The sequence below is a fragment of the Harpia harpyja genome, chromosome 3 (assembly GCF_026419915.1).
Source record: "Harpia harpyja isolate bHarHar1 chromosome 3, bHarHar1 primary haplotype, whole genome shotgun sequence".
Lineage (NCBI taxonomy): Eukaryota > Metazoa > Chordata > Aves > Accipitriformes > Accipitridae > Harpia > Harpia harpyja.
The window spans coordinates 41,490,614-41,518,529 of NC_068942.1; the positions used below are offsets into that span (position 1 = coordinate 41,490,614).

The 27,916-nt window shown below is 41.9% G+C and overlaps 1 protein-coding gene across 1 annotated transcript; it reads right to left on the reverse strand.

Moving 5' to 3' along the window:
* Positions 1-463: 463 nt before the first annotated feature.
* Positions 464-27,014, reverse strand: LOC128139585 (cytosolic phospholipase A2 epsilon-like). Its single transcript, XM_052782182.1, has 20 exons — positions 26,873-27,014; positions 25,234-25,306; positions 17,656-17,792; positions 17,201-17,332; positions 15,943-15,983; positions 15,001-15,043; positions 14,356-14,419; positions 12,830-12,990; positions 12,529-12,621; positions 11,831-11,868; positions 10,629-10,785; positions 10,003-10,139; positions 9,271-9,493; positions 7,942-8,056; positions 7,177-7,314; positions 6,385-6,492; positions 5,009-5,200; positions 4,366-4,532; positions 2,724-2,907; positions 464-1,865 (listed from the first exon to the last, which is right to left on the reverse strand). The coding sequence occupies exons 1-20, from the start codon at positions 26,897-26,899 to the stop codon at positions 1,627-1,629; spliced, it is 2,469 nt and encodes an 822-aa protein (XP_052638142.1). The 5' UTR covers positions 26,900-27,014; the 3' UTR covers positions 464-1,626.
* Positions 27,015-27,916: the final 902 nt, after the last annotated feature.

Here is a 27,916-nt window from a genome sequence, read left to right on the forward strand (position 1 = left end):
GGACTGTGACCAAAAAGACAGCAATAGCCAACTTCTTAACCAGCTCCAGTTCTAGAAAAGACCACCTGTCTTTCTCCAGTAACTCACCTCTGAGCAAGAATTCACACTAGAAACAGAAGCTACACGTCTTTCTCTGCTGAACCTTTCTTGGCCTTTAGTGTGTTTGAGTAGATTTGCTTCTCCTCAAAACAGTTAGGCTTTTTCTTTTTCTTTATCTAAACAGTTAATATTTTGTCATGACATCTGAAAAACTGGTGAAAGGGACAGAGGATTTACTTACAAAATGTCTCATTAGCTGAAGAGGAAGAAATGCAAGATATTTATTCTGCTATATATCCACATTCAGGTATGCAGTGATGGTTGATCAACATCCATGCTTTGGTGGACAAGACTCTTGCTTCTTGGGAATGACACACAATTGTTTTCTGTATTACAAACTTTTTGTTAGTAGATTGCTCATCAGGTCCTTTATCAGATGTGTGCATGCATCATTTTGTGTATTCCCAGGATAGGCATTTCTTCTTCTGATTTTTGGCCACTGCACTGGGGTTTGAGAGCTGTTATGTTTTTGTACTATGTGTGTATAAATCAGCTTTTTCCCCCTCAGCCACCGCACTTCAATGTACTTGTCAAATAACTAGTTAGACTGTGGCAATCATATCATCTTAATTTGTACTAGCATACCTAGCAGCTGTATTTTACATTTTATGGTTGTTTAACAACTGTGATGCAGTGAACGGAATATTGGTGTCTTACTCCATTTCTCCAGTGTGATTGTCTGTATGCAACTACACTACCATACATCCTGCAATCACCCTCATGTGCTATCTGTTTCAGTAATATTTCACTACAAGCTCCAGATAATGCTGCAGCAAAATTGCATTTGGGGGAGGCAACTGCAGCACACACACGTGATCTGAGAGAGAACACCGTTGATTGTGAGAGGAAATGGCAATGGTCCTTCAAAACAAATTCATAAGTTTTATCTAATTGATAAGAATAGATGTCCTCGAAGACCTAAAAGGCCACCCATCCATACATCTGTTATCCAGCACAAGTTTGAAAAATCAAATATCCTTCATAGACTATATATATTTTGTAACAGTTCATGACAAAAAAGCACCTGGGAAACAAAACTCTTAAGAGGTAGAACACCATTTAATTTAAGTTACTAAAACCAATAAAATGATTTAAATTGATACTGCATGGTCACCACCTTCTGTGTCTGAAGAGGACTTTATGGATTTGCTATTAATGGTCCCAAAGAAATGCCAGAATATTTTGCAGGTGAAAAAAAACTAGTGACTAGCTACCAAGACAATAAAAGATTACAGAGATAGAGAGCTAAAACTATTTCCCTATCACACACAGCTGAACCTTTGCCTCTTGATCATCACAGTGAGATAGTGTTAACAACATAGACTGCTGTGTTTGATATCACAACTCCAGATCAAAAAGCAACTACTGCTTAGTAAACCAAACCATGTGGCTTTGAAACAAATACTTTGAGTTTTATTTTTTTGAGAAGGTTACTTAGTTAGAGATGGCACCTGCCAAGAACAGTGAAGTAGCTATCGCATATGCGCTGTCATGGTAAATACTTAGTAAGGGAAAGGAAAATGCTGTTCAAGCAGAGGACTGTGCTTGTGATATTGGCTGGCTCGGAGCTTGTTTCTTCCGTGCCACAGCCATGCGCAAGGCCTGAAGAATCATGTTCTCGTTGTTCATGATGTTGTAATTAGTAAGCTTCAGGAGCTTGTTGAAATCTTCTGCTTTCAGCGAGACCTCCCTCGTTGAGTATGGAGAGCAGAAACTGGAGATATCAACCTTGCCCAGTTCCATTTCAGCAGCACTACGTGACATGCCTGTCAAGGGAAAAAGGGAAGGTGTTTGTGTAGTCCCAGGGAATTACAGTACTCTGACAGACTATGTCAAGAATAATTTAGAGAGGTCACAGATGCAATTGCTATGAAGACAAGTGCTATAATCTCTGAAAAATCTACTTCTGAACAAAGTCTATTGGAATTAAAAAAGTGTCACTAAACATCATTCCATTGCAACCAGCACCTTCTACTGGCCAGCTCGTGTCATTTTATGTGGTCACAGGTGCTTAAGTCTTACCCTGAAGGTTCTTGCATAGAATACATACTGTAAAGGTAAAAGGAATAAAGAGATATATAGGACAGGAGGAAGCAGAATATTAGTAGCCTTGGAAATCATCATAAAAACAAAGCCTGCATCTCAAACACTAGCCCAAAAGGACACAGTGACTGTATTAGTTTAGGTACTATTGCTTTGATTTTCCAGCATATACAACCAACACATTAAACAGCCCAATTAGAAAGCACAGTGGCCCTCCATAGAACCATTCTATACTGTACAGGTAATTCTCCCCTAGATCTGACCGTCATAAAAATACATCATCTGAAAAATATGCTTTGTTCTACATGCTAAAGTAAACTTTTGGAGATCACAAGAAGAAATTAGCTCTACTTGAAGAACATGTTTCTTCTTTCACTGAATCTCACCAAGACTCAAACTAAAATTATGCACAAGATTTCACCTGATTTTGCAAACAGTTTGTGTCATCCCATTTTGCAATGTATTCGCTAGTAGGAACAGGCAGACAGACAAAGGATTTTTGTATTGGGATGAGGAAAAAATACCCAGGGAGTGAGAAAGTTCATTAGGTCAATAAAATTAGCTAGGTACTGTTAACTTACCAGGTGCTACATATCTTTGGAAGGTGTTATTCACTAATGGAAAATAAAGCAGCAGAGGAGCTCCTGGGGTGTCTGCACCATCAAACATATAGCACTCTTTCAGGTTCTTCTCATCATCCTTCAGCCCAATGCTGGGAAACGGAATTCCCTGCTCTGAGAAGTATCTGCAAGCCTGCTCCAGGGGCTGGTCATGGCCCAACAACAGCAGCATAAGGAATAGAAAAGATACCCAAGATCAGGCTGCTGCCGAAGCCTTGTAATTCATGCCAAGTTGCACAAAATAGACTGATAGCACTGGACAGCCAGCAATGATGTGAGCACCTGCAGCCCCAGGGACTGTTTTTCTCTTCCCCGAGGAGCTATTTGGAAATAGTCTTACAGGAAAGCACCTAATATCAAGATGGTAAAGAGGGTTTAAATAGGTACCGAGGCACATCTCTAAAAAGGGAACATGATTTAGGAACACAACAGATCAATTCAAAGCATGTTATAGAGCATCATTGATTAAAGGAGAACTAAGTCAGAAAAATGTAGATCTAAAAACTAAATTTGTGATCCAAGTAAGATTCACAGTCACATTATCTGTTTATATTGCAGTATTACTTGTGAGTTGACCTCAGTAGACTTTAGCAGGGTTTTGAGACCAACTTACCCATTTCTATAACTCTGAATTTCAGAAATAATATGAGATTTCAAGCTAACATACGTTAGACCTCAAAATGTAGCACTAAAAGCATTCATCAGAAGGCTCATTTGTGATGATCAACTATGTTAAATTATCTAACAAATCACTGAAGTACCACCTCAGTTTGTTTGAATTAAATATTTTCAAAAGACTTCAGAGTACAAGGAAGAAATGTAATGCAAGTTATTACATATGCTCTTTTTCAGCTGCAGTACAGAGACAAATATTTTTCATGTGGCATTACAGTGTAAGAGCAGCATTAAAGTATCTTCCACTTGAAAAAAATGACAGAGCCTCAGCCAGTGAACTTTGTATTTTGTGTGGTGCCCTTCAGGGACAGGTTTACAGTTATGAGTCTATATTTGGAAGTCTAAATCTGTCTTTTTATGTGGTGAATACTACTTTCAAAACCTATATAAACATTTTAACCAAATCAGATTTCTGCAAACATAGTAAATGCATTTGATGTCTTGCTTCAAGCCCACTATTTAAGGAAAAAAATTGTATTTATTAAAGGAGATAAAAATAGAGATTACATTCTTCACTCAGTAGGTTGTTCTTGGACAGCTAGAAAATCACACATTAAAATAAAGACAAATAATATCTTATACGTTAAAGAAAATGCAGACTAAATTCAGCATCTGAATCACAAAGTTTTCCCAGCTGTATTTGTGCTATTAAATCTTACATATAATTGTAATAGAAGTTGCAGCTCAACCATCATAACTTCACTGTGCCGCTCTGTATTTCATTGGTGAAGCACTTAGGGCTATTTCAAAAGCAGTTTGAGAAAAACAGATATTTTCCCTTCTGGGAATTTCCATTCTTCTTCTAAGGTTTGGAAATGCCATGTTACTAAATTCCACTAAGTTCCATGTTTTACAGACACCTGTCTGAAACTTGTGGAAAGCAAAAGAAAAGCCGTTACTAAACAAAGAGAGTTTTGAGACGTCTCACCAAGGTCTGTGATCCACCGGTGTAATTTAAGTGTATGATGACATCCACTTTCCGCTCTGGTCTCATAAGGGGTGGGCAGCTGGTTTCAAAGAAGAAAGCTGCATCCACCAACTCCAGGTGCTCTGAGTTGCCTCTCAGGTCATTAGGAGAGGTGTCTAGCGAAGTGTCTAAAGAGTAAAAGATTCAGAGCTATTAGCACACTGCAGAAAGACATCTGTGAAGTTAGAAAGCAATAGGAAGGCGAGCTTCCCTTCCATATATTCCCTTTGCTTTAGGATGGCGTGCAGCAATCCTAAATCTCCCTTCAGCCTCTCCATTCATGTTTTGTTGGTGTTTCCACACCCATGAACTACACCAAAACCTAGGCAGGTGTTCCATATGTGCAAAGCTCCACCCCAGCAATTTTCATCCCAGTGAGGACTTTCAGTGCTGAACGACCCAGAAATTGAACAGTTATGTTACTGGAAGTGAAAGATGTGAGAAGTTAGTTAGTTCTCCCTCCTCTTCTCTCAGCAAGCACTAACAACTAACCACAAAACCCACTCCGTTCTCTTCAGGACGTACAAATGCCCCTCGATAAATCCCAGCCCCTGTGCCCACCCTGATGATCGCTGAGGCGCATAGGCAGAAGTGCTGTCCACACCTTTCCATTTTGTGAAATGCTCCTGCTGGATGTACTCGTTGTGCATCTGGAAGCCCCTCAGGAAGTTGTGGTACTTGGAGACAGCAGGGCGGTCCGTCAGGATATCCCGGAGAGCCGTGGAGAGGCCGCTCGTAGGGGTGAACATGCATGTAGCCATCTCGTATGGCTTCTCGGGCAAGTCTGGTTGTTCCTCTAGAGATACATAGCATAAATGACATGCAGTTGAATTATAACCACAATTTAGAGGAGGCTAGGTGCAAAGAGGAGAAAGGGTCGGTGACTCTTCTGTACCAATAGTAATCGTGTGTTCACAGCTCTCAGCATTGTGCTATTTTTCCCTATGGCATGCTGTGAGTTCTGGTTAATTTCTTGACAAAAAATATAAACTCACTTTTGTTTTCTTAACCTCAGTTGGCTACATCTGACTAAAGGAGCATTTTTCTCATAAAACAACATGATTTTGGAACACGTTAAAGTAATTCACTTTTCCAAGCAAACAAAAACCAGGGAAAATAATTTTATTTATACATTCGAGGGGATTACTGGTTTTAGATTTAGGTTAACTATGAAATTCAAAGCTTGTTTTGAAAAGAATAGAAAAATTTGAACTTTTTATTTTTAAACTAAACATTTTTACTTTTTAAAAAAGAGTTTGTTCCATTTGGTTCGGGTCTGGCCAGCTGAATTCAACACAAACTTGCAAATTATTTATATAAACCCAAACATAAGAGTTCGGGGGGGGGTTCCAAAAACATAGCCCACAGAAATGTGACCCAAGTCTGTTCACTATGAAATCACTGACTTTGCTTGAATTTTAACATGAAGATGCTCACGAGTATTTTCAATGAATGGTCTTTCAGTACGGAGCTGCCTCTCTCAGCTGGTGTAATAGAGCTCCACTACATTGACTTCGTTTGATCTCTACTAAATCTTTCAGTTCAGTCAGATTTTGAGGGAGGGATGCACTTCTCTGAACTGGCATCCCCATTCATGGCTAACATGCCTCTTCTCCTTTGGAAAGGAAACACTCAAGCTTCCCTCTGGCTAACAAATAGTTGACATGAGGCTTTGACAGAAGTTCTTCTTTCCAAGCCTTTAAAACACAACACTTTAAGGACCACCTTATGTATCCATCTCCTATCTCCTTTCCATCAACGTCTGTCTGATGGTGCCTTTCCTTCTAAAAACAATCTCACTATTTAAGCAAAGCACTGGCTATTCAGTAAAATCAAATCACTTGATTGTCCTGGTGCCTTCCATACCCCAAAGCTGAGAGCACCAGGATGACAAAAAAACTCAAAAAATATGAGCGCAGTTACCCTATCAGAGGGGCCTGGAGGAAAGAGGCCATAAGTCAAAGGGTACTTGAGATGTACCTATTTCAGTCACTCTGTCTTGGGTCCACCTGCGCCAGAAGTCCTCTGAATTGTCAGCTGCGTGCCAGGCATCCAAGAGGTTTTTGGAGAAGATACTACTCCACATTCCTAGGAATTGGGAGAGGTATAATAAGTAGTGCTGAGGTAAACACAAGGAAGTTCTTTTTAAAACTGCCTTCTGCTCCTTCCACAGCTCTTCAACTTTTCGTATTTCTATGTAATTTTTGCATAAGTCCACACATCTATTTCAGTGGTAGAGCTGACTCAGAAGGCAAACTTATTTCCGAAGAAATTTCAAAGTATTTTCCCTTCCGCCATGTTTTACCTGGAACTTTTTTTTTTTTAGAAATTTTACATTGTCATTTTCCCATTTTCATTTCCTTTTTCCTTCAATAAAGAAATATTTTCAGCCAGCTCCTTCCCTGATTCCCCTCTTTCTTGCCCTGTTTATTTCTTCTCAACATTTCCTCCAGCTTCCACAAAGTCTCATAGATTTCCAACTTTCAAAATGTTTTGCAAGCTATGGGGAAAATGGTGATGCTTCAAAAGCACTCATGAAGGTACATAACAACTTATTTGTCATTTTAGTTTCATTTTATCTTCGTACAAATGGTAAAACCACCTTTGCTAGCAAGGGCAGTTGAGTAAGTCTCAGGAGACAGGCTGAATTTCAAGCTGACTGAGCCAGTACCTCTGCTGTCAAATGCAGAACAACAGGTTTCTGGGGACTAATTTCCAGAATCATTAGTGTTTGTATGAAAATCTTGTCACTCCCCCAGGCTGGTGAGTCACCTTGCATGAAGCAGATCCGGGACTCAGGGAGCTTCTTCATCAGGCGACCCATGAAGAACTCGCTGCCAAAATCCTCCGCACGAATGAAGGCACCGTACTTCAGGAAGCCCACCTCATACGGCGTGAACTCCACCCACTCTGCCAACACATGCACCAACAACGTTAGCTCCACTACTAAAAACAGTCAAGTTGCCAGATGTGGAATAAACATGTCAGGCATCAGCCCCCTCAGGCAAGCTGGCTTAGCATGTGCCCTGAACAAACCCTGCTGACTGACAGCCACTACTGAACCAGCTATCCCACTGTCTGCAGGTTTGTGAAAGAGCAATGTCAGGACTAAGGGAAAACTTAACTTCCCACTTGCTAGATAAAAAGAGAGCAGAATTTTTCTCATGGAAGGTGGACTAGAACATGGATTGACTTCTATTGCTTTTATTGCCTTTAGCCAACCATGAAAAACATATTTTAAGCAACCTTAAAGCTCCAGTGAATCACTTTCTTTAAGAATTCATAGCGTTTCTGAGACAGTGTCACAGATGCGTGTCGTGTTATTAGTCTGAAGTTAATGTCTGAATATGCACATTTACATGCCAGGAGATCTTACAAAATACTGAACTGTTGCTGTGTAGCCTGTGGCTGCCCAGTTACTCTTTACATCTCTGAACAGGACTTCTCCTGTCTTGAAGTGAGAATTTAAAACAATTCATCATTATTTACTGTATCCCCACGCAAAAACACAGCTCTTTTCCAGAATTGAAACATTACCTCTAAAATCTTTGGTGGCAACTTTGTCCTTGACATTGAGGGCAAGGTAGATGGGCAGTGGGTTCTGACCCTGATTCACTGCCCGACGTTGATCAGAAAGTCTGTGGTGGCATTTCTGGATTTGGGGAGAAAAAAAAAAAAAAATGGTTAGCTGATAAACAGTTCCTTAAAGATATCAGCTTACAAAGTCTGAATATGGGATATCGTTTTCCTGAATTTCCTCCTAAATTTACTTCCATGTGCTTGAATAACAGAGGGCAAGAAAATCATGGGAACAGGAATAACTGTTGTTAGGATAACCAGCCATGTTCTACAGTCAGTATACAACAACAGTAATGAGTTGCTTCACATGCTATTCTGACTTTGCATTGCTAAATGTAAGTGAAAAAATAGGGCAGATCTGGGTAATTCAGCTTTCATCACATAGTTCATCTGTTAAACATATGAGTTCTTCAAGGCAGCATGTTAATGACCCTTCTAGTCAAGATTTTTTTTGAAAACCATATTGAAAGTTATCATCCACAGCGGAAAAATCCTTGAGCTGTCCAATACCAACAACTTATTTTATACATGAAGTGGAGATTTTGAGTGTACTTCAGCCAAACTAAACTCTAGCAAATTTTGCTATGTAGCACTGAGGCCAGAAATGCAACGTGAAATATGATATGAAATTAGAGTATTTCATATTATCTGTGTCACCTAGACAAAATATAGACCATGTTTATAGGATTTTAAGATAAAATAGCCTTTTTCTCCAGCTATCATCAGTCTGCTAGTTTACATTGAAAATTTTGCTTGTCATTACAACAAAATTAGGAACAGGAGGTCCTGAGAGATCCAATCCAAAGTAGCCAAAAGGCACCTACAAAATCACAGTTTCTGTAACTAAGATGTCTCGGGAGCTCTGGATCTATATACTTTCTCATCACTAAATCACAAAGTGCAGTAACTACATATGGGGTATATCTGCAGTATATTCAAGGTATGACTGCAGCTTGTGTAAATGTTGCAGCAGTGGAGACATAAAAGCATGGGGCCATAAAACCACCTAAGAACCTCAAAAATTTCTTGGCCCACTGCAGTGTTAAATAGCATGCTGGTTACTTTAGAGCTAGTCTGAGCATTTCTATGCTACATTCAATCGCACTTTAGGCTCCAGTGTAGACATTCACTATGTCTCCAAGTTATTAATGTAAGTAAGTGGTGTTCTGCCTACATACCAAGTACAGTGTTATTGGTCAGGTGTCTCTTCCTAGGGTTTTAATTTGTCATCATGGTCATAATGATCAAGTCACCAACTTTATGAGAAGAAAGAGGTATAGACATTACCCCATCATTTAACATGGATTCAATCATGAGCCCCCACAGATCAATAAAAGATGTTTTATGTCCTGCTTGGGTCCTTTGGCTCAGCTCTCTGTAATAATTCCTCAGACTTCTCAAGCAAAAAGCCCCCATCTTGCACTTGGCTGCTTGCTTCCGAGCTTCAATAATTATTTCTCCAAGATCCTTATGTGACCAATCAGCATCTTCATACAGTTTTGTCATTGTCCTGCAGGCAGGAAACATGGTGGAAAGCGGAAAGAAGTGAAGAAGATGCTTTTGAAACTCAGAGGATATACTTCACAGAGCTTTGGGCATTTATTATTTTATCTTTAGGTTACTCTCCTCTTTGAGCTTACTTTGAGCAGAAATGCAAGTCCAAAGGCAATCAGTCAAAAGTCACTTGATTTGGGATCCAACACAAGCAGCTTCACCAGCTGTCTATGCTGTTTCTGTCCAACAGTAAATAACCATAAAGGATCATTTTGCATAGGATTAAGGATGTTTGCACTTCCAATAAAGTCTTCTCTTTTGGTTAGGGATAAGTTACTTCAGTGACACCAAATGTATGATGCACAATAGGTCTTTCATGGGTGACCCTGGCATTCATAGACCAAAGATGGAAGCAATAACTCAATAGACCCCTTTTACCCTCGCTGAGAACTAAAACCCTAGACAAAGCATGGGTTTTGCTTAACACAACAAGATCCAAAAAACAGTATCAAAATGACTCCTCACCATGTTGTGCCTGACGAGCCACTGATGTATGAAATGCAATCCAGAACACGCAACTTTTGAAGACCCAAAATGCTGCCATACATGGCAGTGAGCGCTCTTATCCCACATCCTGCTGTGGTCACAGCCACTATAGGCACCTGTTCAACACAAAAAAGGGCAGAAAGCACAAGTGGGAAAGCGGTATTAGGGTACATCCATGTCAAAAGATGACAGACATGCAAAAGCAACATCCAGACACTAGTAAAATAAAACACGTAGAACAGAGATAAAGCAACATTGCTCCATGAGTTATAAATAATACAAGTTGCTGGACATGCCTGTGGGGTATACTAGAAGATTTGGGCACTTCAGGAAGGGTTTTTAAGAAACACGGACCAAACTCATTGGTTTGAAGCTCCTTCAAATGATTCATTTGAAAGCCAAGTGGAAATAGAGACTTTGCTCATCCAGACAGGCTGTTGAGCTCTCCAGGTGAGATCACCTTGACTGCAAACAGTACCCTGGAGGAGAAGCTGCTGACTGAGGTCCTCGCTCCTCATCTGGATGGAGATGAGAAATCACTCCTCATCTCCAGGCTTGAGGGAAAGGAGAGAGAAAAATCCCCCAGCAGTGCCTTTCCTGGTTACCTCATGCTCTTGCAGATCTTCCTCCAGATGAAGAACCTCCTTCAGTGCAGCAGCAACTACCTTCCTCCGATTTTGCAGGAAATCCTGTTCATCAGTGCACAGGTCAAACCCTAGGCGGGCATCCAGGTTTCTTGGCCTGAAACACAGACCCTGAGTCCTGAGACCAGGGCACAAATATTATTATATTATTATTCACCGTGGTCAACTCCAGCTATGCTTATGTGTGTTTACAGACAAGTCTGTGGACAGTATCATGTAATAAATGAGAAGGAGCAACGCCACAGGCAGGCCTCTGCTAATTCCTGTAGCTGCTAACAAGAATGCAAATGGGAAGGCAGAGCAGAACATGACATACTGTCCCGGTATGGTAACAAGGTTCCTGCAACACACTTCTGGTTGTATTTGCATATATGAAGGCTCTGGGGAGACCTTATAGTGGCCTTCCAATACTTAAAAAGGGCCTACAGGAAAGATGGGGAGGGACTCTTTATCAGGAAGTGTAGTGATAGGACAAAGGGTAACGGTTTTAAACTGAAAGAGGGTAGATTTAGATTAGATGTTATAAAAAATTATTTACTGTGAGGGTGGTGAGGCACTGGAACAGGTTGCCCAGAGAAGTTGTGGATGCCCCATCCCTGGAAGTGTTCAAGGCCAGGTTGGATGGGGCTTTGAGCAATCTGGTCTAGTGGAAGGTGTCCCTGCCCATGGCAGGGGGGTTGGAACTAGATGATCTTTAAGGTCCCTTCCAACCCAAACCATTCCATGATTCTATGATATAATTAATTTTTCAAGTTTCAGTAGTGCTGCCATATGTGCCTGTAACTAGATAACCTCTGTCAACAGGCACTGCAGTTGATTAGGGAAACAGCTACCATGCCTTGGTGTTATTTTGTTTGTATAATACAGAAATACGATTTCTTTGTGGAGCTGTTCATTCCAGCTGTGGGCATGATTGCGCACAAATCAAGATCCACTTACTGAGCTGCACTAACAGCTTGGAAGCTTGGAGGAAAAGGGACCCATGATTTAAGTCTCCATCACTGAAAAAGGAGAACCTGGCAAAAAAATGCCTGCAACCCACAGATGAGCACACCGCTGCTTACAACTGAGCCTGCATGGACCCCTGCTTTTTTCAACTGAGCTTTGGGTAGGTGCAAATGTCTCCCAGTTACAGGATCAGGTGTTGCTGGAGACTCACTTACCATTCATTTGCCTTTGTGTACAAGTCAATTGTCCTGTCCTGAAAATCGCAATACAAACAGTGTAAGCATGCTCAGGTTATTAATCCTGCGCCTTCCTCCCCCACTGCATCTACAGGCTGAGTTTCACTATCTTTGCAGTCAGCAACACAGCTGCAGAATCTGGCCAGCAATGGTCTGAGTTGTGAGAGATATAATAAGCTCCAGTACAGTCTGGGTTGAATAGAAGTGGGCCATTTACCCATGCCAGGTGGGCTTGGGGCCCCTCAGCTTTTCATAGCTGAACATCTAGTTTAACCTTCATTTTCTGGGAAGGTCATTGAAAGCTGGGCATCTGAACCACAGGCATATGGATGTTCTCTGTTTTATCTTCCGCCTCAGGCTTTCCCTTTGCAAATATAAGTCTTAATTGTCATATCCGTTACTGTTAACTCACATACTACGTTGATGAACATATTAGATATGTCCTGAGGAAACTAATGTAAACTCAGAACAAGGTTAAATGGCATGCCTGGAACCACATGCAGAACAAAAGAAAAAAAATAAATATCACATAGTTGCAGAGTGACCGTCATTCACACCTTACACTGTAGCATGCATGGTGCCTGACAGGAACGGAATCACTGAGCTGTAAGACTCTCATCACCCACCAAATTGAATGTGTGTTGGGCTGGTTTTTATTAAGAAAGACTTGTTCTCACCTCTGCTATTGTTATTTTCTCTTGTATAGGCAGCAAGTTCAGAGCTAGAGTCACAGACTCGTTCATATCCCTTTCATTTTGACTTGATATAGACTGGAAAAAAAGGGTAAAAAAGAATAATGACAGTTAACTATTATACAAAAATGGGGAAAAAAGGTAAAAGCAGTCTCCCCAGCCTCACCTACATACATGCACTTACCAATTCCCTGCATACACAGACCTGCACACACACTCAGGTCTTAGAGGTCCCCAAAGAAGCAGACAGCAAAGAGACAGCTACAGATTAGTGGTGATCACATACCCTGCTGAGCCGCCTCCGCCGCGGTAGAGCCACAGTGAGTGCCGACTGATTATACTTGATGTAGTGGAACCTGGTCGGGGAGGTCGGGCACAGGCAGGAGCTCAGCGTGTGGGTCTGGGTTCCTTCATACGACCCCTCCACAGTTAATGCAAACTTTCTCTCTGAAGCAAAGGAGTTTCAAACTTAAGGTCTTCAAAAAAATGTGGAGAATTTGTTTGCACAGTAATGTAATATATGCTTTTCTTAAGTAATAACTTCATTTTGATATTCCAGTTATAGGATAAATAAATAGACTCACTTACCTGAGCCTTTGGGTTTCAGCTTTAGAGCTTGTGTACAGAATGTGCCATATAGTAACTGTTGCTACAGTACCACTGCACTTCCATCTATACTGTGATTGCTGAGACTAGTGCTCTATTCATTAGATAATGACTCACAGCTAACAGTTTGGGGGGAGAAAAGCACTCTCTCCTGAAAGTCTGAAATTTTCAAAATACCTCAGCAATAAGACAGTATGTGGTACTAAAATATTATTCTGGTATAATAATAAGGTATTTTGAAAATTTCAGACTTTGGGGAGAAACTCTTTTTTTGGTAGCAGAGCACAGGTTCTCTTTGGAACCAGTAAAATCTCAGTCCCTCTATCATGTTTCCCTTTACTTCAACTTGTAATATTTCTTTTGAAATAATTTCTAGCACTTACAGAAGTAACGTCTGGTGGTTTTTGGCCTTCATATAATAAGCTTCAAATGGTCTTTATATAGAATGGAAGCAACCCAGGTTCAAGGTGAAATACACTCTGTAAATCCACACATTCAAAGGTATATAATCAGCCTTTAAAAGAATTATCCCACTCAAGCATTTTCAGCCACATCTAGCAAATTTCTTCGCTGTGACAACTGAGCTCAGCTGGATCATCCACATGCTTAAGCAGTTTGCTGGATTGGGACCATCAGGAAACGTCAGTGAGATGTTTTTAAAATTGTGTGGGAGATACACAAGTCCACGAGCATGGACTCAACAGAGTAGTGATGCACTGCTTAAAATGTGCAACAAATGTCCTTGGTAATACACTGTGTGTCTTGTGTTTCACCTAGTGGCATGTTTTATATTTTTATGCCTAAAGAAATTTTAAGAAGTTAAATTGATAAAAGAGGCCCAGTCCTCACCTGCCCATTTTCTTTGTCTCTGAATCAGGAAACAATAGGAGTTAGCTCCAGTTTAGGACTCAAAAAAAATTCAATTCCTTGGACAAATACTTTGGAAAATTATAAGTATCTGACAAGATGTTATTAAAGAGGAAAGTATTTTGTGGGGAAACCAGACCACATGCTCTTCACACCATATTCTGTGATAATATATATATTTTTGCCCAACTACAGCCCCCTCCACAGGCCACTGGCATCAGTGAGATTTTGTCTTGCATCTTAAATAACTTTAAACCAGGGTGTTCAAGTGTAAAACACTGAGTGCTTTTTCCATAAAGTGGCATCCAGGTTTGCTCCATAAGATGGCGAAAGGCTCACCTGTACTGTCCTTCCTCAGCCTCCCGCCGTCCACCTGCACCTCCAAACAGGAAACTTCACGGGACTGTAGGAGACAACAAGGGAAAGAGAAAAAGGGGTTCACTGTCAGCAGAGCTCTGCCTTGGCCAGTCCCTCGGGCATGTGCGGGGCACGGGGGCTCGGGGGGGAGAGATGGTGCCAGTCTGTAAGCCCCTTACCAAGCCTAGGGAGGAGGCATTGGGCTTCCACATGGGAAATAACAGATCGTGTAGAGATGAGGAAAGAGAAGGGATCTGCTGGCTCCCACTGAGAGAAGCAGCCCCTCAAGGGCCTGGGGGAGGATCAGCCACAGGGGAAGGCTCCCCAGGCAGGGTGCTCAGCCCAGCTCTCCCCAGGCAGATGGAGGGATGTTGTCCGTCCGAGCCCAGCTGGGTTTGGGCAGAGGCGAGCGCTGGCGGCAGCTCACAGCTTTGGCAGCTGCAGTCGCTGGCAGCGTAAGTCACTGGCAGGGACTGCGTGGGAAAGCCAATGCTGACACCAGCTTTAGCCTGCCTCTTGGCCGATGCCTTCACGCCACCGTATGGAGCAATTGCCTGGTACCCTTGATACGAGCTTTGCAATAAGCATTGCTATATGGCAGGGAAAGGATTATGAAATTAACATTACCACTAAAACTCCATTAGTAACAATGTTTTCAGGAGGATCCGGACTGAAAGACAAAATTGAAAACAATCAATTCAAAAACACTCTCTTTTTTCTGTTTGGTGTTTTGTTTTGGTTTTTTAACTCTTCTTTAATCATTAATTCATTATCTTTATCTTTAAAAGTCCATCTCTGGACAGGCAGCATGCACAAAGAGCATCAGAAATTCTAGCTGGATATTCAATCCAATTTGCCTCTCACAGGCTTGAGTCTGAACTTTAAATTGTTTATGGAGATCTGCTGAACAGAGGAGCTCCTCACTATCAGACAGGATTGTCTTCTGACACATTGAAGCAAATTTACGCAGGGATGGCATAAATACATTATTGCCCCATTTTGCTCAGCTCAAACCTGGGGGATCAGAGCTGAAACACTGGTTAATTCATCCAACGTGCCATAACAAAAAAGGAAAAAATACTACCATTTACCTTAAAAATCAACAGCAGCACTAGGACTGATTTATGCACCCATTCTCTCCATTAACTGTACAGTCAATATGGAAACACAGTAAAAAAATTTTTCTAAGCTATTCCCACAAATGAAACAAATTCCAAGTATCAAGAGCAAGAGGGGTTTGAAACTTAAAACTCTCCCCCTGTGCAGAATGCCCCTTGCAGCCTGGGGACCAACAGCCATCAGGGACATCTCTAGCCTCCCATTCGCATCTGTGCTAGCTTCTCCATGTGCCTGGATGCCCAGCGTGGATGCACACACATCATGCACTGTCATGCACCCCTTCTCCATTAAATGCCCTACACAAGCATTTCCTGAACACCCAAAGCTCCCATCCGCTTTATTCAGATGGTGACAGTGTTAGGGGTTGCAAGTGTAAAACAGATGTTTTGTGTCAGTAACATTTTGCCTCTGGCTTACATTTCTATTGATCCCCTATTTGACCTTACGCACCTGCTCTCCATTGTGAATTCAACCTCCAGCTCCTCTTTTCCCTGTGAAAGAAAATGAATGCAGTCACAGCAGGTTGATTCTCCTGTGAAGAGAGATACCCTACAGGAATCTGTTCTCTTTGGGGGAATCTGTAAGCCAGCGTCCACCTTTTGTTACCGTGCATGCAACAGAGTTGATTTTCTTCATGTCCTACCCGCTATAATTCTAGCGTCACATACTTCTAATGTCATACCCGTTATTTTAGCAGACTCCTACCTTAGACCTTGCAGGCCAAATGTAATACATAGTGCAGGGCCTTTGGTGGTTGCTCCCCCTTTCTGCAGTCATAGGTTCACCCCTCACTGTTTCACAGGTCACCTGCAATCCCCTTTCCCTTCCTCTCCCACAAGCTCTCAGCACTCCCCACTGATCCTCAGCATGAGCGAGGCTGGATTTCTCTGGTGCATCCAAATCATCCTGCCCCTCTCCCAGCCCTCACCCACAGCCTGTGCAGATGGGCCTGGTGGCACATTAATATGGTGGCACACTTGGGCGTATGAAGTCCGGGGTGTTCTGGAGGGTGTACTTTGGTTTGGTGGAGTCTGCACACACAGCCTCATTGCATGCTCAGTCTTCATCTTTGTCTTTTGTAATTCCCTTCCCCTGAGACTTCCTTCCTCCTTCACATGTTTTGGTGCACCTCCCATCATCTTGTTGGCCCATAGCATGAGTGCTAAGGAAAATACAGGACAGAGCCAGCCTTTCCAAAACAGGTATCATATCAAATCAGCACTCACTAAAGTAAAGCATTTCTGGGCTTAAAACACTATCATTAAAACTTCAGTATAAAGTTGTCTCAATTTCATGAAATAAAGACTTGCTGAAAAACTCACTTATGAAAATTGGGTTTGCAGCTTATGACTGCAGATCACTACTTTTATATTAGCAAAACATAATGCACAGCTCAGAAGCACCAGCTCCAACTGCAAAGGGTTGTCCAAAACTGTTGGAGTAAATTCTCCATATTTTGACATCAAGGACAGCAACCAGACAATCAAGTTGAATAATGTTGGCCACCTGCTGTAGAAGCAGCACCCCACATTTGCAGTAATTACAGAAGCGACACTGGGTATCAACCCCTGAAACAGTTGGACATACTCAGGTGGCTAAATGGGCAATAAGAAAGGCTTGTATATGGGACACACAAGAGGAAAGATGAAATAATGACATTCTCACCTGACCACATCACCTTAGCTTTGTCCTTGAATTTTATCCATACCTGTGGATTCAGCTGGAAACACAGCTGAATGTTTTCTCCAAGCTGGATTTTGGAGACATCAAAGAATACAGTGAGGAGATGGTCATCTTCAGTTACGTTGTCCTCATCACAAACTTTCAGCTCCAGAATGTTCTGGAATCAAAAAAAATTAGATTGTATAAGGTTTAACAAACATCAGATGCCACAGATATTTCATGTTAGCTAAAGGAATTTGGAAAAGAAGTTTGAGAATGAAAGCAAAGGCAGAAGTAAAATGGAAATTTTGCAGGTGCACTCTACAGCCAATTGATTATTCAGGAAGATACAGTCTTATCCAACCATTGAAAGTTAAATAACTACATAAGAGAGTACGAATATTTTGTGAGGGAACTCAGAGAGACCCGCAGTGTGCAAAGGCTATACGGTAGGTTTGATATCTGGTAAGAATACCTGTTGGGGCTAGTCGCTGTTCCTACCTTAACCTGGCTCTGAATCGTGAAGTGGAAGGTTTCGTTCCATGTCGGGTTCTTGCTGTCCTGGACCGTTTTGGTGCGGAAATGCTGCACAGATGCTGTTGGCAGGCTTAGGCTCACGTAGCAGTCCGACTGGGTTACTATTGACGAGAAGGAAAGTGTGAAAGCAATGGACCAAGGAAAAACATCTAGTACCCCATAAGGTGTTGCAGTGTATGAATTTTTAAGCTCTGTACACAGGACAATATGCAGAACGTAGGCCAGGATGCTAGCTAAGGCGCTATCAAGCCAGTGCTAGGCAACCAGTTTGCTTTACTCTTTGTAAAAGCCTGGCAGTTTGCTCTTCTTGAGGACTACTTCTTTTAATTGCTGGAAAAACAATAAACATTCAAAATACGCAGTTACATTGCATTCCTTTTTGGAGAAATACACAGCCAGACTATCTATATGTATCAGACTTCAAAGGTTTTAACACTGACGAGCCATCCATACGCACAGGGGCATGCACACACGAGAGCCTCAGAGGGCTGGGCACTGCTGATGGTTCAGCTGCGTGTCAGCAACACGGAGCAGATAACATTAAGAGCTGTGATGCGGGCTGCTGGACAGACAGAGCCCAGCTCATACAGAGTGGGCTTCCACAGGTAGGCATGGACATGCTTTAATGTTACTGGGGTAGCTCTGGCTGTCAGTTCTGTCTTGTCTACTTTTTGGAGCAACCTTTCTTTTCTCTAGCACATCTGGCTGCCAACGCAGTGGCGACAGGAGCTCATTTCACTGAAGGTTCCCATGAAGCCCCATTGCTGTCACAGAAGGTAGGTCTTCCACCAAGGCATTTGACTAAAGTCTGCCTTCTTCCCTTTTGGAAAGTTAAAGAAGGGAACACACACATACACCACAGAGCTCAACAACAGAGATTTTCAAGGAAAAAAATTCAAGAAAAAAATTTCAAGAAAAATAAATCAATCACCTGTGGAAAAGATTAATTGCATTTAATCCTCTGAAGTGGATTAAAATGAGCACATGTAAGAAAGGTGTTGAAATGTTGAACAGACTGACGGTGTAACATTTGGTTTGAGAAGCAGCTGTCCCGAAGGAGAGTTTTTGCCAGTAAAGCTGTATAAAAAAATCTTGCTTAATGCCACTATTTTCACCTGCATCTCTGTGCCCAGCCAGAGAGGGATAAGGGTATTTGCAACACTCAATGGGCAGGTGAAAGCTTGTCTGTGCTTCCCAGCACAGAGCGAGGTCACATTGCTTCTTTGCACAAGATTGCATTGCTTTGGCTTTGCTGTTTCAATTAGAGGTGTATTCAGGTCATAAAGTTCACCTATGAATTTTAATGTTTCCAGCTGTAGGGAGGGCAGCTTTACTATTTTCATTTTCCTTTCCCAGATGAAGAGGCCTGTTATAAAGTTTGGATTCCCACCTGAGCTCCATTGTAGGTGAGGGATGTTCAGCACCAAAGCTTCAGTATGAAACAGTGGTTAGCAGCAGTCTGCAGTGCTTACATCATCAACAAGCACTTTCATTCTGAGGTCAGAATAATCTGCCTGCAAATATGTTTTGTCATAGTTATTAAGAAATAAAAGGCAAACATGAGTCACGAGATTAACAATCCTGTGGACCCACACTCAAAAGTCAGGGATGATCACCCTACAGAATACAATCTGTTAGTTAGGGACAACCACGCACACAAGTGCCAAAGATAGCATGGGGGAGCATTGCCCATAAATGCCAATCCCATCATTAGGATTATATTTCCTCTCTTTGTAACACCACCTACTTGAGCATTCCTGCCATTGCATAGCAGACACACCTTCATCTGACTAGACTTAGTCTTGTCCCACCTAGTGTTACTGGTAGACCTGACTTTGGGAAACACAGAATAATTGACTCGGCCCTTTATCACACTCTGTATGTAACTGAAGAATTAACAAAGCTAGCTGTTTGGTTTTTTTCCTGGCTCCCCTGAGATTTAAGTCATCTTTCTTTGAGTAACTCTGAACAAAACAAAAGAGTAACTTTGACTGATGAAGGTACTTGTGGCATATACAAAGATATAAATTCTAAAAAAAAATAAAATCACAACTCATAGAAATCACTTGAATTTCTAACAGTCCTAATCACTCTAAACTTTTGTGTGTATACGGGAAATGTCCATATGAAAATCCTTTTAGGCTCTTGGGAGGTCCAGGTTGGTATTAGCACAGACTGCTGTCAGCTCTTGTCCCCACTAGGAAGAGGATCAGAAGGACCTGAGTCCAGAAATTTGTGAGCAATCCAAACTTTATTTCATTGACGTTTCCCAAATAGCAATATGTGCTCTGGCTAGGTCTGTGGCAAAGAACAAAGTATTACGTCGAAAGTCCACCAGTTTTTTCTTTTCTGCAAATGATCACTGTCTGCTACTGCACTGTATCATACACCTTTAAGAAATAACTTCTTGTCAGACAGCAGAGCTCTGACTTCTCATTTCAGATCTCTGACTTTCTCGGGGGGGCTTCTGACACAGCCACTAAACAAGCCTGCTTCCCTCTTCCCGTCTGCAAACGTGTTTGGTGATGCCTTTTGTACTTCAGAGGTGTCCTCTGGAACCTAATTGCCTCTTGTTCATGAAGTATTTTGCAGGTGTTATGAGAGGCACGCACAACTCCCAGGAACCTTTTTTACACCTCTCGGATACCTCAGGCCTGTATTCTGCCCGATCAGCTCCAGGCACAAGCAGCTGTGAGAACTGGCACTCCACAGTGCATCCTGTGCCCGAGCCAGTCGGTCACGCCGTGATATCCCATTGCCTTGTATCAAGTGCCTCTTCACGTATATGTACAAGGTTCCCATTGACAGCCACGTGCAAGCAAAGCATCATTACCCTGATACATAAGTCTAACCACCACCTAACAACAGTGATTACGCTCACACGTGGTACACGCATCAGAGCTTCACAGCAGCAACCTGTTGTGTCCCTCCTCTGGACCGTGACACATGAGCAGCCATCAAACGTGCTTGGAGTGGCAGCCGTGGTATCACCATGGGGCAATATCCTGCCAAAAGCAGGCGTGGCAGCAGGTATTTATGACAGCACGGTCTCTTCGTCCAGTTATTACACTAAGTTTCTAATTATCTTCCAGGATAGCAGCAGGACTGGATCTTAATTGTGCTTTACCATTAGAAAGCATTACAGCAATATGACCCATGCTCAGAAACACCATAGCCCCAGCACCATGCTGCATCCCAGACAAGAGCAGAGCACCGGCTGTTCTGGCTTGAGCTAAAATCTCACCTGTCTCATAGACAGCTCGAATTGAAACAGGGCTAAACCAAAAATTTTTCATTTTACTTTTACCTCCTTTTTGGATGCTAACAGACACAACCTCCAGCCCCCCTGTAACCTGGGCAGAAACCGAGACCTCCTCCTCCTCTTCTTGGACTGCCTTTAAGTGCTCGTTTTTCATGACTGTTATGGTATAGTTTTTCTTATTGTGCTGAAGGGATCCAAACCAAGAATGTGGCCTCAAACACTGTTTGCCCAGATCATCTCCTTGACGATGTCTCCCCTCACTTGGACCTATCCATGTCACAAAACGCAAACTATCCCCACCAGCTGAGAAAAGCATTTTTCTTCTTCCTCCCACATTGTGGAGCTGAGCAGAGATCTGGCTGAGGGTGGGTGGACAGGCACACATTGCTGTTTTCTAGAGTGCAGAATATTAGATAATTTAGATCACTGGAATTTTTACATGCTTTTTTAAATAAGAATGTGGGTTACTTCTGTGAAAGCAAACACCTTCCTTCTCAAGGCCCTTCACAGTCAGACTGTAAGAATTCATTTAGTCTCGGGAGATCAGTTCCTTCCTCCAGGGAGCATTCAACATTAGTCTCCTAATAGCTAAACTTCAATAAAAAGCTTTCACATTTTCTCCCACCCTGCCCTTCACGTTGGGTGGAGCACTTTACACGCATCCCTATAATAGTATCACTAGTCTCATTTACATCCCTCCTTAAAACATCCCTTTGCTGAGATGTTGCTAAATAACCTTACTTTTTTTTCCTTGTTTTCTCCCTTTTCGGGCTTTATCGGTCCACATGCTTTTATTTTATAAGAAGATTTCAAGCAGCATCTAGAGCAACAGGCTGTTGGTACATAATTGCAACTGCTTAAATGGTGAAGTAAGTAATAAATAACAATGAAACAATAACAACAGTGCAAGAACAAAACACTGGAGGAAGTCTGTGGGTTCCTGCAATAAGTATCCCATTGAACCATAGTTCCTTAAACAATAATGTATTTCACTGGCTATGTTTCTTTTCAGGATCTCAATGGCTATTACATTAATTGATCTCATATATGGCAGAACTGCTACTACAATGCCATAAAATATGGGTTTTTTATAAAAATGTAAAACATACTTAATAATTTTAGAACATATTGTACCCAAAATAATATAAGCCTTATATAAAAAGTGTCCAAAACTTGGAAGTTTCCAAAATTAACAAGCCTGATTTAAAACAAAAAAAAATCCATAAAATCTTCAAAAATATCATTTTCTTACTAAGAAAATGCTGAAGAATATTTTTAACTCTACACCAATCAAGGTCCATTTAGCCCAGGGCACACAGCCAGTGTCCACTGAGGGCTCTTGGATGTTTTCAGGAAGCAGGGAATGATGGCTTAAAATTGCTCAGCTCAGTGTTCCCATCTAGTTGCCTATTTTTACCTTTTTGTTTAACCCTTAATACTCTGTTTTCTTTTTCATTTGTTAATTCCACTTAATGATTTTGTTTCTCTCCAGTATCTTGTTCTTTAACCCCTTTGTCTTTTTTGGGGAAGGATTGTACGTCTTGTTAGGGATGGACATCAGTGCCAGAGGAGAATATGCCTCACATTTAGTGGTGGGTGTCTAAGGAAGAGTATAAGACGGCCAGCCCTCACAATTTAAGGTTCAGAGACTTCCTAAGCCAACCTTCACTGGATTTTTCTTCTATGAAATTGTCCAGTCTCCACCTGGAACCCACGTAAACTTTTGGCATCCACGATCTCCTGCCGTGGGGAGTTCCCAAGCTGAACCACGTGCTGCAAAAAGACATGTCCTTCTGTTTTTTCTGGAACTATGGCGGTTGTTCAAGGACTGTGAGAGGCCAAGCTTGAAATTTGAAATTCTCTGCAGCGAAAGCCCTGTTTTTAAGGGTGGGTTGGATTGGTGCACATCCAAGTCTCACCCCATTAGGGAGTCAGGATGCAGATGGGACACACACCCAAATCTGGGAACTGGCAAGCGTTCACAGGTCCAGGAATATCAAGAGCCCCAATGAGCCTGATGGGGATGTGGGTGTGCTCAGTGGGAAGGGGGAATGTGGAGAACACAAACAAGGCACTAAATTCACAGGTGGTATCAATGATATCAGCTATGCATCAAAACACAAGTGGAAATTAGTGTTATAATTTACACACTGATGGATCAGTGGGAAGAAAAGACAGAATAGCACAAGGGCACACTGAAAAGACTCAGCGTTTAAAAAGCAGAATTAAACAATTCAAATTGTCTTAGATAAAAATACTATCTTATGCACTGAACTTCTATTAAAGGTCTTGTATTATCTATCTATTCCATGGGAGATGTTAGTGAGGTTTTGAGAGTCTATTGTTATGGATTGATTTTCCCATCTCCGTTACCTGGAAAATGGAGCAGATAGACGAATAATGAAGTTAACCTGAGGCACCAGGTTGGGACACCTTCTGGGAGGCCATTGAAATATGTGACTTCTACAAGTCTGGCTACATAGAAAGCTATGTCCTGAAATGGTTTAAAAGCAGATCTTTCTGATAAATGCAATGGACAAATTTTATCCTCAGCAAAATCAAACGTTACTGGAATTAAGCAGCTGTCAATCAAAACCAGATTCAACAATTAAGCATAAGCAAGGCAGTGCCATGACTGGTATGATTTTCTTTTCCTACATGATGGAAGTACCCAACAAGCAAAGCATTCACCTTTTGCAAATATCGTTTTTGTTTTGTTTGTGCAAAATTTTTTCCCCTCAATATTTTGACTGATACTACCATTTCAAACAGATGATAGCTTGGCAATGTTGGTGGTGAACGTCTGTCATTCTGTTTTGTGGGCAACAGCCAGTATACGCTTCACATGGTGTAAGGCAGAACAGGCTCAGCCTGGAAAGCCCGTGCTGTGGCTTTACTGCTGCTCCAGACCCTGTGCTGTGCTCCAAAAGCACCTCTGGCATTCAAACTGCTCCTTTAAGCAGCTTTACAGGCTGGTGGGATGTGTCTTGGACTGGGAAGCAGAAATGCCTGAGCATTTCAGTACCTGGCCCTTGCCCTAGAAATTTTCTAGTATTGGGAAAGACAGCATCAAAGCATAGGAAACTCCCTTCAGAATAAAAATAGTTTCAAGACAAAAATAAAAAGCGTTGACCTAGATGAGAAAAAGGTGGAGAGGAAAGTTTGGTAAGCTCATTATCATGCAGATGGTTTAATAGAACATGATTATTTGGGAGATATCTAAGGGCTATAGTTTTCCACACCTCTTTCTGTTCAGAGTGCACATTTGTATGTTCAAATAGGTTTTAGCTGTAGCAAGGGATTTGTCTCCAGCCTATAACTGTGCTTCATATCTCCTTTCCGCACTTTAGTAGTAGTCCAGTGGGAAGGTTCATACAGAGTTTTCTTCCCCATACATTCAGCAACAAGAAAGTATCTTACTTTTCTTCAATAAAAATTAGAGTGAGAAAATCTTCTTCATATACCTTTGGCCTCTAGAGAAACTATAGCAGAACTCAAAGTAAATTACTTTGGAAAGGCCCAGACAGGTATCTTGTCTTGCATTATTTTTCCTGAACAAATTTAGCTTGGTCTGGTTCCTATAGAAACTTTCTGGATTCAGACCTTCTTATCTGTATAAATGAATAAATGCAAGACAATCGGTCATCTCCTCAGATTGGAGATGATTGTCATTCCCGCCTTTTTTTCTAGTGCTTTGCAGTTCAGATATTTATGGAGCATTAATAAACTTTTATGTAACTATCATTCCTGGGGATTTTGTAAAAATAGTTAAGAATAGAAAAGCTAACAGTATGAGCCCTCAACTAAGTTTTGAAACATGGCTGTTCCTATGGCTGAATCAAATTTGACAGTCCATGAGAGATGTCAAGTGTCCAGTCCTCAGCTCACATAAAATATTCTGTTAGGTCCAGGGGTGCACAGGGTGGACATTATTGTAAGAAGGAACCACAGAAAGAAGTGCCTTATCTAAACTTCTTATTGCAGTCTTCCCTGTGAATAAAACACCCTTTCTTTGCAGATTCAGATGTAAAAGATTTTATGCATTCTGTGCAAACATGATCCGAGCTACAGCTGGTGGCTAGACTTCAGTGTTACACTGGCAAAGATAGAAGAATAAATAATATCTTCTAACTATGCTACCTCATCTTCAGCATGCCACAGTCACGCATCTTCTCTCTCTCTCCTTTTATAAGTACTTGGTAGTGTTTGTGACACTTGGTTATATTCCAAGTAGTTTTACAAGCACGTGGATGCTCCAGGGATATAGCAAAGATACTCACGCAAGTCTGCTTTCCTGGCATTTTTCATCCGTATGATTTTTACAGTGAGCAGGTTGCATGGAGATGGTTCTGTCTGTTGAACAGCATACAAAATGCATGGGATAAGAATGCAGAGAAAAAGAACAGAAGCACAGTCAGAGATAGCATTGAATTAAGTGTTTCAATTCCAACCATCCAAAACATTCCTGAACTGAGGTTCTTCCTTGTGCATTGTCGTCTTCTTCCCAGAAGGTTTGCAGCCAGGTGTGGCCAGAGACCCAAAATGTACATTCAATCACAGAACAAACCTCTGACATCCTGGATTTTCCATTCTGAGGAAACTTGTGGTAACCCTCAACTCGAGGTCTCTGACTTTTACAACCTAATCACAGAGAAACATATGATAGTGAGCCTTGCTGTGTCATTAATACAGCTGACACACACCTTGGTCTGTGCAAATTCAAAGGATGTCATATATATCCACTATATTTCACAACAAACAGCAGACAATCTAGCAGGGCAGGAATTAGTAACGATATCATGGTGTAACGATGCTGCTCGTCAGCTGGTTTATAGCCATGTAACTCCATTGTTATGTTTGACGTAGAGCAGTGCTGGCTGTCACACAATGAGGACCTGAAAAGTGTCTTCCAGAGAGCTATCTCCCCCCCTTCTCAGAAGGGGGGAGTGAAAGCAACAACTCTGTAATTATTTCTCTCTGAATAATTCAGCTCATCCAATCTTCCTTTAAGCAAAGGTCACAGGAAGGTATCAATGGAAATCTTGGGAAACCACCTAAACCTAAGTGGTTATCAAAAGACATTTAACAAACCTGCCAGGAGACTGGTTTGATTGTCATCCTCTCTCATCCTAAGCAAGGATCAGACAAACATGGTATTTAATCAAAAGTACAGGCACTGAGGGTGAGGTACTTTTTCCCTAGATAATTGTCTTTTTTAAAGGAATAAAAGGAGGAAAAACCGCACATTTAATGCTCTAAATGACAAAAAAAACCCTCACCAAAACCAACCAAAAAACCCTCAAAACCACAAAAAAATCCAACCAACAACGAAGAGGAGGAAAAATGGAAGAGCAAAATGTAGTGATGCAAAAAACACATATAGGAAACAGGTCATGCACACTACCTATAGAGCAGGGAATATCACTGCAACGAATACATAGCTTGATATATAACAACGTGTCACCATTCATTGCCTTATGCCCAAAAACTGCCACAATTTTTAAGAGACCTATATGTAACCCCACACATAATATTAGTTTCCCGGCTTTCCCCATGCACTCATTGACATTAGTGATGCCTCCTTATTTTTTCTCAGCAGGTTGTTTTGCCTAGCCCAACAGGATGGAAGCAAAAGACAATGCCAATGTACAAAAAGACTTTTTTTTTTTTTCAATTGGGCATTCTCAAAATAGTTAAATTACTGCAGCGTTAAAGTCCTTGCATTCCTGAAGGCCAAAACACAAAGTAGGCACAAACCCCAGGCAGAAGCCCTGCCTTGCTCTCAGCCTTGGTGCTGAAGAAGAAATCTCAGCACTGAAGATACAGGAGGTGGAACACCACCTCCTACAGCAGGTCCCCTCTGCCGCCAAGGGCCTGCCTGCACAGCTCGTCACAGAGCCTCCTCTTTCCTTTTCTTACCTGGCTCTTACTGTAGAACAGCCCCATCGTGGTCTTTTCTGTGTCCGAGCCAGGTGCGAAACGTGGCAGCGGATGGGTACAGGAGACTCTCAGCCAGGCAGCTTCTCGTGCTTTAAGCTGCTGGGAGCAGGCAGGCAGGTGTGTTAGTGCCTGACTCAACGCCGCCTCACCCCACCACCACCACTTGAGCAATCCCCAACTCCTCCTCCTCCTCCTCCTCCTCTCTGCCCTGGAGGTGAGTGCGTGCTGCAGACCTGCACCGAGGCGCAGACACCCAGGCTTCGGCACTGCAGAAGGATGGCCTTTGCAGCTGTAGTTAGAGGGACATCGAGACCCGAAAGGGATCTTCCCTTCACAGTTATGGGCACTGAGCAAATGTTTTATACTTTTAAGCATCCCCATCACTTCTTGAGGAGGCCACGGTGCTTTTGCACACCGGAGGGCTGTCCCACTGCAGCCCCTTGTGTGGAGGTGGCTGACGCAAGCCAGAGTCCACCTGGCTGCCCCAGAAGTGGGCAACAAGGACTTCTTTGGCCAAGGACATCCGAACAAACTGATGTGCATTACAAAAGACTTCTTGTAGCTTTTTATTGCCTATAGGGAGTAGGTGGGTCTTTCCTTAAAGACACATCTGAAAGAATTTTTTTAATCCCCATCTCACTTTCCATTTTGCTCGACCCAGGCAGTAAGCTGTCTTTCAGCCAAGCAGATATTGCAGTGACAAATATTGTGTGAAACAATTCCCAACTCACCTGTTGAAACTGTAAGAGAGTTTCCCTTGTAAAGGCAAAGCTTTAAAAGGTCACTCACTTTCTCAGAAATTTTGTTACTTTGTACATCTGAATTAAGGTGCTTGAGTGAATGTTCTCCAAGAGAATATATTTGGGAGGGTGAAATTAATGTTGAGATTAATGTTAATTATTCTTTATGTTCTCATGTATTCTTTATGTCCTCACATTTATAAGGCTTCACTGTCCAGGGCACTGCACATCATGTGAGGTGGCCCCTGTCTCAGTGAGGGTGTACATGAAGTGAGTACACAAG

Bases quoted from the DNA above. Each gene is read 5' to 3' on its own strand.
- LOC128139585 (XM_052782182.1), bottom strand. From the start codon at position 26,899: ATGGGGCTGTTCTACAGTAAGAGCCAG. The intron at 9,494-10,002 runs GTGAGGAGTCAT...TCCTGCCTGCAG, and splicing joins GGCTCGTCAGGCACAACATG to GACAATGACAAAACTGTATG. The intron at 1,866-2,723 runs GTAAGTTAACAG...TTCCCTTGACAG, and splicing joins CCAAAGATATGTAGCACCTG to GCATGTCACGTAGTGCTGCT.